This window comes from Sander vitreus, chromosome 24, assembly GCF_031162955.1.
Source record: "Sander vitreus isolate 19-12246 chromosome 24, sanVit1, whole genome shotgun sequence".
In the NCBI taxonomy this organism is placed as follows: domain Eukaryota; kingdom Metazoa; phylum Chordata; class Actinopteri; order Perciformes; family Percidae; genus Sander; species Sander vitreus.
Genome location: NC_135878.1, coordinates 1,092,521 through 1,105,958, shown reverse-complemented (window position 1 = coordinate 1,105,958; position 13,438 = coordinate 1,092,521). Strand labels below are relative to the sequence as shown.

At 42.6% G+C, this 13,438-nt stretch overlaps 1 protein-coding gene across 1 annotated transcript; it reads left to right on the top strand.

The window, feature by feature from the left end:
* Positions 1 to 5,519: 5,519 nt before the first annotated feature.
* On the top strand, positions 5,520 to 13,335 carry cyp27a2 (cytochrome P450 family 27 subfamily A member 2). Its single transcript, XM_078243288.1, has 9 exons — positions 5,520 to 6,215; positions 7,035 to 7,225; positions 8,014 to 8,213; positions 8,291 to 8,488; positions 8,591 to 8,754; positions 10,912 to 11,078; positions 11,828 to 11,909; positions 12,019 to 12,255; positions 12,999 to 13,335. Exons 1-9 carry the CDS (start codon positions 5,967 to 5,969, stop codon positions 13,113 to 13,115), a joined length of 1,605 nt encoding a protein of 534 aa, XP_078099414.1. The 5' UTR covers positions 5,520 to 5,966; the 3' UTR covers positions 13,116 to 13,335.
* The last annotated feature ends 103 nt before the right edge of the window (positions 13,336 to 13,438 follow it).

Sequence of the window (13,438 nt, the reverse complement as noted above, 5' to 3'; positions counted from 1 at the left end):
CAGAGCGCCGGTGATGACCTGGGCCCGCTGCTAAAGACGAAACGAAACCCCCTAGATGCAGAGAACACTCCCCGAAAACAGTTTCCACTCACATGCCCTCATCCCTCCTCCTCTTCCTCTCTGTCTTTCTGATCTGTCAGACAAAATGTTTTGTCTGTCTGCTTCACTGTCGGTAAACTACCTTCCCTCCTCTTCCTCCTCCATCTTTGCCGTGTGCCTTTTCTGTTTTTTAAAACGCAGTGCTGGAGTGAGTCTTGAGTACATGGATCATTTCCGTCGTTCTTACCCTCAAGGTTTCTCAGTGTTATTTTTGCCTTCGCACCGTTAGCCCAAATCCAGCTGATCTCAGTTCAGCCGTTATGTCCGTTTCTGCCTTTTCCGTACCAGGGACTTCTGGTGTTGAGCAGGGAGCATCCTGCTCTCACCTGCCTGCTCTGGCTGGGAACCAAATATCCTTCAGACCTTCTGTTTGAAAGAAACTGCTCATGCTGGTTTAGTAATGAAATGTAGTGGTGGAGGATTTTGGGATGTAGCAGCTAACTGGTACTCAGACAGGGATTGGTACTCCTGCTTCAGTCTTTAGACATGGCAACAGCCATTTTCTCTTGAAATGCACCCTTCTCTCCTCTGCTTCTCAAAGTCTCACCATTGATTGGTCGAGCTCTTGTCAGGGCAGATCAGAGGGGGATTATTACGAGAAAGTCGCCACCAGAAGGTCAGTTTACTGTTGAGAAATGTTGCTACGTTTTAGCAGCTCACATTCTGGAAATGTTGTACGAATGGACATCTGACTGGTGAGCAGAACATTTCATCTCAATCACTGGATGTAAACTAACAAGTGTGTAATGAACTAGTCGACACTTGTAGCTAGTTAATATTTAGAGTTTCTTTCAGTCATCTATGAAGGTAAATTCAATAGCTTTGGATGATTGGGTCAAAAAAACTAAACGTTTTTATTAACCAAACAATCAAGAAACTAATTAATAAACGTGATCTCTAGTTGCTGCCCTGAAATCAACATTTTTATCAGTAAACGTGCTCAAAAGAAAGCAAGAATCTGACCTTTGCTTGACTGTTGGAGCTGCCAACTTCCTGTATTCTGCCGTGACACCAGATTATTCCTGGAAGGAGGAGAGAGGCGTGTTTGAAGAGTGTCGACCTGCTGCAAGGCAAGAAGCTCACAGCTGATTGGCCGACAGCCTGGCTGTATGACGCTGTCAGTTTTATTTCAAACTAAACGAGTGTAGAGTGTTTAGCCTGGACATCTCTCTCTGTCTCATACGCTGCTCATCATTCAGCCCACAGGTACAGTTCCAGGGAGCTTTTGCTCCACTGCTTTGTTTTCCGCTGTTCCATACCGGAGCACTTTGTTGTGTCAGATGTCTTGTTTTACGTTTATTTCGGCCTTACGTGCACTCCTACAGGTTAGCCTCACACTTGAAGACGTTTACAGTATCGCACAGCTTCGTTCCTTTTCAACAATCGGCGCTGCGTTCGCTTTTGTTTCCAAAATCAGATGTTAACTCGTCACTTTAGCCGAACCACAAACACTCCACTCATGTGCTGGCTCTCGTTGCCGGTTCCTCCTGGGCCGAGCTTCCATAACGTCTGTCTGTCTGTCTGTCTGAATAGGACTTTCTGTTCATAGCACTGGCTCCATAACTATGCACCAGTAAGATGTGAACTCACACGCACACCGGACAGCTGTATGTCCCGCCTGTGGCTCCAAAACGCAACACCTACATGCACACTAATGACTCCTGCTGTACTCTTCAACACGATCAATCATACCTTTTACCTATACCGATCACACCTAATGCTGCTCAGCTCTTTGGTAGTTTTGGATTGTGAAATGTCTTTTAATATTTGTTTAGGCTGCAGAAAGCCAAATAATACATTCACAAAACAAACAGAACTTTACAGAGAAGTAATGAGGTGTAGAAAACCGTCTTTACTCGAAACCATTTCTATGTTCTGATGTGAATCAGACAGAATCCTCCTGAGTCTCTGCTGCAGCTGCATGTTTAATCAAAGTAATAATAGGATTTAAACAGACGGTATCTAAAGCTTTTCTTTTGCATGTATAGAGGTCAAATCTGACAGGAAGCTGGAGTGTTTATGCAGATACGTTTCTGTTTACGAAAGGTGCAATCAGTAATATTTTACCGCCACAAGTTAATTGTAATATGTCGGAACTGAAAGACCCACTATCTGTTGTGATTTTCTGAACAAGTTGGACATGCTCTGAGCTTCCTGGACTTGTGTAATTAAACAGGGGTGGATAGTTGTCAGGTGTCCAATGGTACGCAAAATGTACGGTGCAATACAGAGTGCAGTTTTGGAGGTCTTGGGTTGGTACGTTTACGGTACTTGGTAAAACTTTATGCGCAATCACGGGAGGCTTGTATCATGTGGAGGTGCCGACAGCGTTGTTGTCATTACTTAGAATTCCTCATGGGGGAGACAGAAACTACGCACTATAGCTTTAAAGAAATGCAAACAACCCATAGTGTCCCCCATAGTGTCACTGAGAAATGATTTTGCGGGTTTGCGATTGTTGTTGTAGTTCCCTGCAGCGGCCACTAGATGTGAGTAAAGAGCCATAGTTTACTGATTGCACCTTTTTACAAGCAGAAGGACATTTTTATTTTATTTAATTTTTTTCCCGTTTTGTTCGTCAAGCCTTCACTGATTGGTGAAGGGTTAGTTTGACCATGACTTTTCGTCATGAGTCGACCCACACAGAACCTTTGTCGCAGCTCAGCTGGTGATTTTCTCTAAAGGCACTTGTTGACCCTGTCTGAAAGAGTCAGACGTTTGCAGCTCTGTGGTAGATGTTCAGCTGCAGTCTGAAACTCCTTCACTCAGTTTATGCATTTTCAAAACGGTCTCTAAACGAAGCTACAGAAGAGGGGAAAAAAATCTTGATTTTGCAAACATCAGTGGTTGTATTGAGTTTGAGGCGGCCTACATTAAACTGTCTGTTGTAAATGCCGCCAGCACTGGTAACCCCTGGAAACGCACTTCCGTTATGCACTCTTTGATTGACTGATGCTTTTTCACCATTCTTCATCGGCTGACGCTTGTGCAGCTCCGATCAGCGACCTTTCCTTTGCACATTTTAAAGACTGTGTGTGTGTGTGTGTGTGTGGACTCAATATATGAATGTATTGTCTTGATTTTTTTACCGTCAGATGGCCTCTTTCACCACCGTGGATTTACTCGGTACCAGTATTTGTCATCTGCAAACGCCAAGATACACCTGTAGTTCTCTCTTTAGTGTCTAAAGCCACTGCTGCCACTCCTGTGTGTGTGTGTGTGTGTGTGTGTGTGTGTGTGTGTGTGTGTGTGAGAGAGAGAGTTTGTTTGTGTATGTAAACGTGCATTTACTGCAATTTGTGCTCTTTGGACACTGCGCCCGAAATGCCTTGAGCATTCTGACTGTAGGAGGGGAGAACATTAAAAAGATAAATGAAAAAATCATGTACAAATGTATAAAATGAAAATGTACCCTTTTAAAAAAAAAGTCCACTTATATCCCACATGTTTGGTCTCTGTATTGTAAAAGAAGCCATGTTTATAATTCTGATTGGTTTGTGACCAATACGCCTGTTTATATCAGATCTGTATATCTGTGGTACGCATAATTTTTTAATATATTTTTTATTTTACTTTTTTTTTAAATGGGAGATTTTATGCATGGTTGGGTCCTGAGAGACGCAGCAGTGCCGTTAAATGGTTGCTGTTTTTTGGCAAAATTCTGGAGTATTGCGACAGCTCTATGTTCATAATTACGATTATGACGATGAAAAACAATAAAAGATATTTATTTCACTTTTCTGTGAATGTGTTTTTGTTTTAATGAAAGATTTCTGCTCAGACATGAATTACAATTGTAAATTTGTAACAAACATCCCAATTTAAAAGCCTTTCTTGTTAATAGAAGACTTAATAGTTATAATCTTTGAGGTTTGGCTTATAATGTATTTGAACTTTATTGTTTCTAATTTATCGGGAGCAGCAGAAAGTAGCTGCTACAACTGAACCATTCCTATACAGAAAAGAGATGGATTACTCTTTTAATGGAGAAAACACATCAGAAGTCACGTTTTTATTTTTAATCTAATCTCAAATCTTACACCCAACAAAAAAAAAGGATTCAATTGCCTTGAATGCCCGTCATTTCCTGTTCAAATCCACGTCTTTGGCTTGACTTTCATCTATTTCCCTTTCCCAAAGGGAAAAGCTTATAACAGAAGAACTGCAAGCCCAAAATCTATGTATGAGGCTTTATTTGAAACCTAAGTTCTTCTAGTTTCTGAAAATGTGCTTATTAGCATGTGATTAAAATACAACATATACTACAGCAGTTCAAAATAGTTTTGGGCCTGTCTAAAAAAACGTTTTTTTTAAAATAATTTTTATTAAAAAAAAAAAAAAAAAAAAAAAACTAAAACAACTTTGCCACACTATGCAGAACACAACACGTACCTCTATAACGTTTCAGATCTCTAGTCCGAGCATAATGGGAGCTAGGGAGTTTTCAGTATTTGGTATTACAGCTATTTTTCATGTGTCTATACTGCCCTCTGGTGGTTCACAACGTGTAACTACAGTTTTTCTAGTGCTAGTTAGACCAACTGTAAGGGATTCGGAACACTAGCTGGCTACTGCTTCAGCAAACTTTTATCTCATCTAAGTAACAATGTTCACGAATTGCGATTTTACGCCATCTAGCGGCCACGGTCAGTAACTACATCTACAATAATGTCAAGTTAGAGGAATTGCATATAAGCAACCACTTCCGGTGACATCCTTCAAAATAAAGCATTCATGTAAGACAAGTGTTTTATTTTAGTTTTAGTTTGAATTATGGACGACAGTATTACAATACGCGTTCGTCTGACTCCATGTCCATGCCGTAAGTAAACTTGATGGATAAAGATGGAAATTCTAAAAACCAAAAGTGCAAAAACATTTATTTGGTTAGCTTTGGCTGTGTTATACAATAATCCCCACACATGACCACTAGAAGTCAACATTACACCGCAGATCGTTTTTAATGGGCTTTAAATCCAACGAGTTTAGCTGCATGACTTGTATTGTGAATTATGTTGTTTTGTTAGGCTCATATTATGTGCATATTTTATGTTTTTAAGTCTACATTACATTTAATATGATTATATATCTGAAAAAAATAAGTCTAATATTAACACTGTAGGAATGGAGAGGAGGAAGAGTTATGAGCAAAAAAGTAATTACATATCCAGTCATACCTTTAATTCATTTGGCAAGACACCAACGCGTGTCGGCTCTGTAGGAATATTGACAGTTCTTACAAGAAATATCTTATTTGCCTGAACATAAATTAATCTTTTAATCATCCCACATAATATATTAAAATGATGAATTGATTGATGAGCTCCCTGCAGTGGTATGAACACCAGCCCGTCTGCAGGTTAAAGTCTGTCACTAAGAAACGAACCAACACATTCCGACACACAGCTTCCATGCAAAACATCCACAGCAAAATCCACACAGCTTCCTGCAAAAATCCCTCCTTGTTTCCTACAACATAACATTTCTAGAACCCTTTTTTTCTCGTGTTCTGACTGGACCAATTTGGGGATTTTTAAGTCCCTCTGGCCGTAGTTCCTGTAACTCTTTCAGCTCCTACTTCAGGGCAGGGTCTTTTCGCTTTTACCTTTCCAGCATAGGAACCTAGGTCAACGAGGGTCGGGTTTTAGTTACATACTTTTTTTGGTGTATTTGTTTTCTGATTTTAACGCTATAAAGACCGTTGCCGTGCTTGCGTCACTCCCTTACCCCTCCTAGTTCCTACGGCCACTTGGCCAGTGCGAATGCAAATGAAAAAACGGTTTTGGGGGAGAGTAGTTAGTAGATCTCTTTAGAAGTGGACTTTTCCTAGAAGTACGTCCTGTAACTACTTGGTCGGAAAGCGGCTCATGATGGGTTTCTCGGCGGCTGCCCGTCGGGCTCTCCTTCGGCTCTCGGCGCTCTGCGCCCGGCCCCGGACTCTGGCGGCGGCCCGGGCCGGTCCGGAGCTGCGACCCAGAAGAAACCTGAACGTCCATGCGACGAGCAGCAAGGCGGGGAAGCTGAAGACCATCGATGACCTGCCCGGGCCCAGTTTGTCCACCACTCTGTACTGGTTATTCGTCAAAGGATATGCGGACAAGAGCCACTTACTGCAGGTACAGGGCTTTTGTTTACTTTTTCAACATAGAAATCTTTGACATTTTGAAAAATATGTTTGCTGAGGATTTTGTTGGTTTTCTTTCCTGTACTTAAATGTACATGTTCTATTTATCTTTTTAATTAATTTATTTTTTACATGTTCAAAATAAAATAAACACAACAACTACGGCTGCTGTAGCCATGTGACCTACTTCACTTGCTAGTAAGAACAAAAGCAGCTTTATCAACAGTTGGTTGGAGGCTTCAGCCTGAAACATCTTCTACAAGTTAGGAGTTTGTTGTTTTTGTTGCAGAGATGAGATAGCCGGGTTGAGCTTTTATTAAACTGCACACGTTGACTCTAAGTTTCTATTATATATAGGCTACTTGACTGTTGTATTTCTTTACAAGTAGTAATAGAAGTTAACAGTCAGATATTGAGATTTAAAGATGAAGCTGTTTGAATTCATTTTGGGGATAATAACTTTCACCTCGCCTGGCAGGACAGTTTGAGAGTTTATTCTTCTTTTGTTACTTGTTTGTCATGTATTAACTGCTGCATGGCATTTACAGCAGTGGAAGAAGTATTTAGATTATTTATATAAGTATAAGCAGGAAGTGTGCAAATATTCCTTTACATGTTAAAGGCCTACATTTAAAATTGGGGTTAAATACTGTACATTAGCCCTTTCAGAGTGTTTTATATAAAAGTGACATCATATTATTGTGTTATTGTATATAACTGTGAACTGATTAAATGTTTTAGTTGAACATTTTACCTGAAAAGTAAAGAAACTAGTAACAGTAGCTGTAATGATGCAATCTAAATCTTCTAGGGTGTACAGAGAAGGCTGTACGGGCCCATCTGGCGCTCCAGGTTCGGGCCGTTCGACATTGTCAACGTGGCGACTCCAGAGCTCATAGCTCTGGTGATCCAGCAGGAGGGACGCTACCCGCTCCGAGCCGATCTGCCCCACTGGCAGGAGTACCTGGACCTGAGAGGACTGGCCTACGGGCTGCATGTGAGGTGAGGCGAGACAGACGACTAAACAAATGTTTATTAAAAGTTGATGGATCTGCCTTCAATCTGAAAGAAAATATGTCACTAATAATGGCCACAAACAACAGTTAATATAAATATGGTCCTAAATCATTAGTAGTCCTTTAATTTTTACATACAAGGTTTGGGTTTAATGTAAGTAAGGTCTGGCTACACCACAGATGCATTGTGGGACAGGAGAAAAAAACTCTGGGTTGTTTGCATTTCTTTAAACCAATCACAATCGTGTTGGCCGGCGCTAAGCTCCGGACGCAGCGACAGTGGCTCTGCTAAATAGTCTCAGGAAGGAACTTGTTCTGGTGGAACATTTACACCCCGCTAAAGAAAATGAAGTTACCTGTTCACACTATACAGTACCGTGAGCTATATAAATTAGCTGATTCATGGTTAAATCTCATTGGCTCTTATCAGTGTATCTCTGTGTGTACTTCATCCACAGCAATCCCACCAATCGGTCCCAAAACGTCCCAGTTAGAGAGGAAATGCCCTAAACATATTCTTTATAAATCTTTACAATCATTCCCCGAAAGAACTAAACAGACCGGCCTTGTTGCGCAGTCCAAATTTACTTCAAAACTTGCCATTTTCAACATGTAGCTTGCTAGCTTGAAGTTTGTTGTTGTTGTTGTTGTTTGGGCAACACACAGAAAGCGGAAGGGGAGGGACATCCGGGATGTCAAGCTTTATCCTGGAAATGTGCTTCCATTGATCCAGACTATAATCTGAACAACCACTAAAACTTTTTTACTTTGTAGCCCGGGACCCAAGTGGTACCAAATCCGCAGCGCCCTGAACCCCAAGATGCTGAAGCTGCAGGAAGTGCCGGCCTACGCCCCCATCATCAACCAGGTGGTGGGAGATCTGCTGCATCGCATAGAGCTCCTCCGCAGTCTCAGCCAGGACCAAGCCACTGTTTCAGACATGGCTGCTGAGCTCTACAAGTTCGGCTTTGAAGGTGAGAGTTTCTTTCTTCAGTGATGGCAGAGGGTCGAGGTTAGGGGAATGCTTTCTGATTCCTCTGACCTCTTGCAGCTATCTCCTCCATCCTGTTTGAGACGCGGCTGGGCTGCCTGCAGGAGGAGATTCCCAGAGACACGCTGCGCTTCATCGCTGCCGTCAACACCATGCTGACGGTGTCAGACACTGTGCTCCTCCTCCCCCGCTGGAGCCGCAGCGTCCTGCCCTTCTGGAAGCGCTTCATCCAGGCCTGGGACGATCTCTATGGCGTAGGTATGCAGCAGCAAAAGAAAACATCTAAACTAATTCATGCAATTTGGGTTTCCAATTCTGGATTTTAAGTCAGGAAAGTGTTTTTGTGTGTTTGTATGGCAGCCCAGACCCTCATCGACAGGAGGATTGCTGAAATGGACGCTCAGGTGTGCCGCGGCGAGCCGGTAGAGGGCATGTACCTGGCCTACCTGCTGTCCTCCGACACGCTGAGCAGAGCAGAGGTCAACATCAGCGTCACCGAGCTGCTGCTGGGTGGCGTGGACACGGTGAGACGAGGCGGGGGGTACCAGCTCATGCTGCTGGGCTGGGGGCTTCTTTCTGGTTTCTGCTCACTGTTCAGAACTGGTTCTCCCTCAGGTAAAATAAAAAACATCACCCACACAATGAGGCAACCCTTCAATCAATCAATCAATCAATATAAAGCTGGTTGTTGCAGCAGCACAAGGACAGAAATACAGATCAATAGAGAATGTGTTGCTTTTATCGCAAAATGCACAATTGTTGTGAATACTTCAACCTAGCTGCCCCACTAAAAGGACCAAAAGTTAAGGTTCTATGCAGAATGGCCCGTCTGCAAAGTAACTAATACCTAAAGTTCTCAAATAAATGTAGCGCAGTAAAAAGTACAATATTTCCCTCTGAGATTTAAGTGGAAGTATAAAGGTAAGTAGCTCAAAGTTGTACTTTCCACCAGTAGAAATGATTTGTTATGTTATTGAAGGCTGCCCTTCATAATGATCGTACACAGAATCAGAGGTGTGGACTTCATCTTGAGACTCACCTGGGACTTACAAAACAAATGACACCAAACACAATAATGAAATGATTCATCTTTGTTGGCCGTGAAAACGTAAGAGTCTGGAAACCAAGGTAACTATTTAACGAGTTATCTGTGTCAATAGGTAACAGTAGATTTACTAGTATTAGTAGTAGATTTATTTTAAGGAATCTGCAACAGAAACAACTGCTGGTTTTGTTGTTGCAGGTAAGAGCAGTCGCAGAGCTCGTTTGGCTGCATTCCCAGGCGAGGTTGAGGCTTGTAGGCGTTACAGCTGTCAGCTGGACGTCAAATCTGGAAATCTGAGCTATAAGCAGTGTGACAATGTCGACATGGTTCGGATAGAAAGAACATACCATGCCAACACGAAGGGGAAACACAAAGGTTTCAACCTCTCTGGTGAAATGATTGCCAATACAAAGATCTTGCAAAATAACTCAAAGGCGTGCCAATGAATTTGGCTGAAACTTTGTGGACAGATTCCTCTTTTTTTATGTTCAGTTCTGCTGCATTGTTTAACCTTTATTTATTCAGGGGCAGTTCACTGAGAGGCAGCCTCTCTTTTGCAGGAACTCCCCTGATCACATTCACACAGTTCCACATTCATACCTGGAAGCTGCCCAGTACAACCACAGTCTGATCTGCTGGCCACTGAGCAGCTCCACTGGAGCGGTTGGAGGTTAAGGGCCTTGCTCAAGGGCACCTCAGTGGTGATGATGAGGGAGGGACAAGTGCTGCTCTTTCACTTTCCCCACCCAGATTTTTATCCTGTCGGTCTGGGGATTGAACCGACGACCGGTCACAAGCTCGCATCTCTAACCTTTAGGCCACCACTGCCAAACATTGCATCTTCATGACTTCATTCGTATAAGCCATTAATATTAAAACGAGGAGGGAAGGACAAGAACTATGCACATCCATGACTGTTACAGAATGTGCAAATACATTAAAGTCTTCAGTGTATATTTTTTGTCATTCTAGCAGCTCAAATTTAACACTTTAAAGTGTCTAACTACTTAAAAGTCTATTATATACTATATACTATCCACTACACAGCACTTAAAGAAAAGTCACTTTTAAAGCTAGTTTACCTGTTACTCTCATTTCCTTCTTCCAAAACAGTGGTGAAGAACAGCAGGAGTTAATGCCAAAGGTTGGGCTTTCATTAAAACAAAATTATGACTTGTGTGTTAACTGCATGTCAAATTAATTAGAGCAAACACCTCTTAAGTTACCATATGATTGATTGCTAAAAAACATTTAAAAGTCAGATGCAGTCACTCTAAATAAAACCCACCGGGGTTACAGTCACTTCTAGGTAACTTCAGCGTTACTTTAAACAAACGGGGAAACACTGATGTATGAAACTGCCAATTAGATTAATTTACTTATTAATCCAACACCGTTCCCGATCGCTCTGGCCTACTTTAACCCCTGGTCTCTCCACCACTTGAGTCTGAAACTGAAATATCTCCACAACTACTTGATGGATGGTCATGACCTTTGGTTCACACATGCATGACCCCCTCAGGATGATTGCTAATGACTTTGGTGATCCTCTGACTGTATGACAGGTAAGCAAGCCTTCGCCCTGCGTTGGACAATAATCTGATTTTTCCTTCCTTTTCCTCCTGACGGATCACAGACCTCCAACACCCTGTCGTGGGCGTTGTACCGCTTAGCGAGGGACCGCAGGGCTCAGGACCGACTGTCCACAGAGGTGAACTCTGTGTGTCCGGACAGACGAGAGCCAACCACAGACGACCTGAACAGGATGCCCTACCTGAAGGCCGTCATAAAGGAGACATTACGGTGAGCTGACAGCTCACATTCATATTACAACATCCACAGGGAATGTGACCTACAAACACTACACTCAGTCATGCAATAAAAGCCTTAGGTACATGCGTAGCTTTGTGCAGATACAGACATTACGTGCACTTCCCCAGAAATGTAACTTCACGTTGCGGCGACGCTGACCGCAACGACTGTGATAGGTCCACTTGTCCGTGACTTGGTAGCGTCACACTTCCCTCTACTCATTTCCAGCTGTTTCTTCTCTGTGAACAACATGACGTCAAGGAGATGGTTAATTTTTCCTGCTACAGCTTTCCAGTAGTGATCAGAAAGCACAGGGGAGACACTTTGTTTCTCTGTCTCTACCGCCGGAGTCGGTACTCGCTCGTACACACACACATTTTCCTATGGGAAACATGGAACCCATTGCCGGAAATAGCATGTTGAAAGTAGGGAAGGGGCCTGATAACCGTGCAAGATGTAGTCACCAAACATTGCATGTGTGTAGTTGAGATCAAAATGAAGGCCGAGCTTGAAGATGGGTGTGATCTGGCCAGGCCGCAGGACGTAGGGTTAGAAGTACAGGAGGGTTATTAAGTGATTAACATGTTTTGTGTTTTCTGGCAGTTATGCATCCATTATTATCTTTGTTATCTGGTAGAACTGGCATGAAGCAAAGAATTAAACACCTAAAATGAGACACAAATAAACAACATGCTCTGTTTTTCTCTGATTCTGAGCTTGATTGTGTCTTTCTCCTTTAGCCTTTATCCTGTGGTGCCTGGAAATGGACGCGTATCCTCTGAGAATGAGGTGGTTCTTGGCAACTACTGGTTCCCGAAGGGGGTAGGAAAGCAGAAACAGGAGCCACACAGACTTTAAAGATTTGTGACTTTTAAAAACAAGTTGTTGAAGAAATCGATGTGCTATTTAAATACACTTATTTTCTTTTCAGACTCAGTTCCATCTGTGTCATTACTCAGCCTGTCATGATGAAGCAGAGTTTGTAGACGCAGAGCTCTTTGTCCCGGAGCGGTGGCTCCGTTCCGAGGCACCCGGCAGCGTCTGTGGCAGAGCAGCGCCCAACTTCTACCAGCATCACCCGTACAGCTTCATCCCCTTCGGTGTTGGGGTGCGAGCCTGCGTGGGGAGAAGGGTGGCGGAGATGGAGATGTACTTGGCTCTGTCCAGGGTGAGTGACGTAGAGACAGAACGGCTACATCCTCAGAGGACAGACAGGAAGTGGGTTTTCAGAGGACTTTCAGTTCAGTTCAGTTCAGTTCAATTTTATTTATATAGCACATTTAAAAACAACCATAGTTGACGAACGAAGTGCTTAACAAGCTAAGATAATATACACAAACAATACACAATACAAAATAACCAACAGTAGAAAAAAAACAAGGACAAGGTGTCAGAGCTCAACTTGCATTGAAAGCCAACGAATAGTAGTGGGTCCTAAGAAAGGACTTGAATGTTTCAGCGGTCCGAGATGAATAGGTAAACTATTCCAGAGGTTTGGAGCAGCCACTACAAAGGCTCGGTCACCTTTATTTTTTAACCTGGATCTGGGCACATCGAGGAGCTTCTCTTTGGACGACCTCAGTGCTTTGACAGGTGTGTGGACGTGTAAAAGCTCTAATAAATAAGAAGGCGACAACCCATTTAAAATCTTAAAAACAAGCAATACAATTTTAAAATCAATCCTGAAACAGACAGGAAGCCAGTGGAGCGTGGCTAAAACTGGTGTAATGTAATCATGCTTTTTGGTCCCGGTTAAAAGTCGAGCCTTATAAAAGTTCAGCCTTATAATTTTCTTTTGCTTCTTTTCTTTTGAAATTATCAAGTATCTGCCATAATGAAGTTTCTTTGATAATTGAAAGGCAGCTATTGTCAGTTTGAGCAGCACAGTGATCACTGTGTGTCCTCTTACAGCTAATGCAGCACTATGAGGTCCAGCCTGAACCTGGTGCACCGGTCGTGGAGCCTAAAACTCGAACCCTGCTCATCCCTGCCAAACCCATCGCCCTGCGCTTCCTGCCCAGAGCCTGATGAGGGCGCCATCGAGCGTCAACCGCTCAGATGTTTATGATAACCTTTTCACAGGCTGCAAACAATTTAATGTGTGCAACACAAATTTGTCCAACTCTTGGTTCTTTGCATGAAGCATGGTGCAGTTTTAACATGTTTAATCAGAGCTGCACAGAAATCACTCAATACGAGCATGAATGGTTTATTTAAGGGACAAAATTAAAGGAAACTTCTGAAATTACTCAACCTAGATGTGGGAGGCTTGTGGGTCTTTCCCTGACTTAAATCATCGTGAATAACACCCATATTTATAACAAATGCTGGGGTTTTCCTGTAGGTCATTT

Excerpts from the sequence above, each read along its gene's own strand:
- cyp27a2 (XM_078243288.1), top strand. The coding sequence starts at position 5,967 with ATGATGGGTTTCTCGGCGGCTGCCCGTCGGGCTCTCCTTCGGCTCTCG. Across the intron at positions 6,216-7,034 it reads ACAAGAGCCACTTACTGCAG|GGTGTACAGAGAAGGCTGTA; the intron begins GTACAGGGCTTT and ends TAAATCTTCTAG. Across the intron at positions 8,489-8,590 it reads GGACGATCTCTATGGCGTAG|CCCAGACCCTCATCGACAGG; the intron begins GTATGCAGCAGC and ends TTTGTATGGCAG.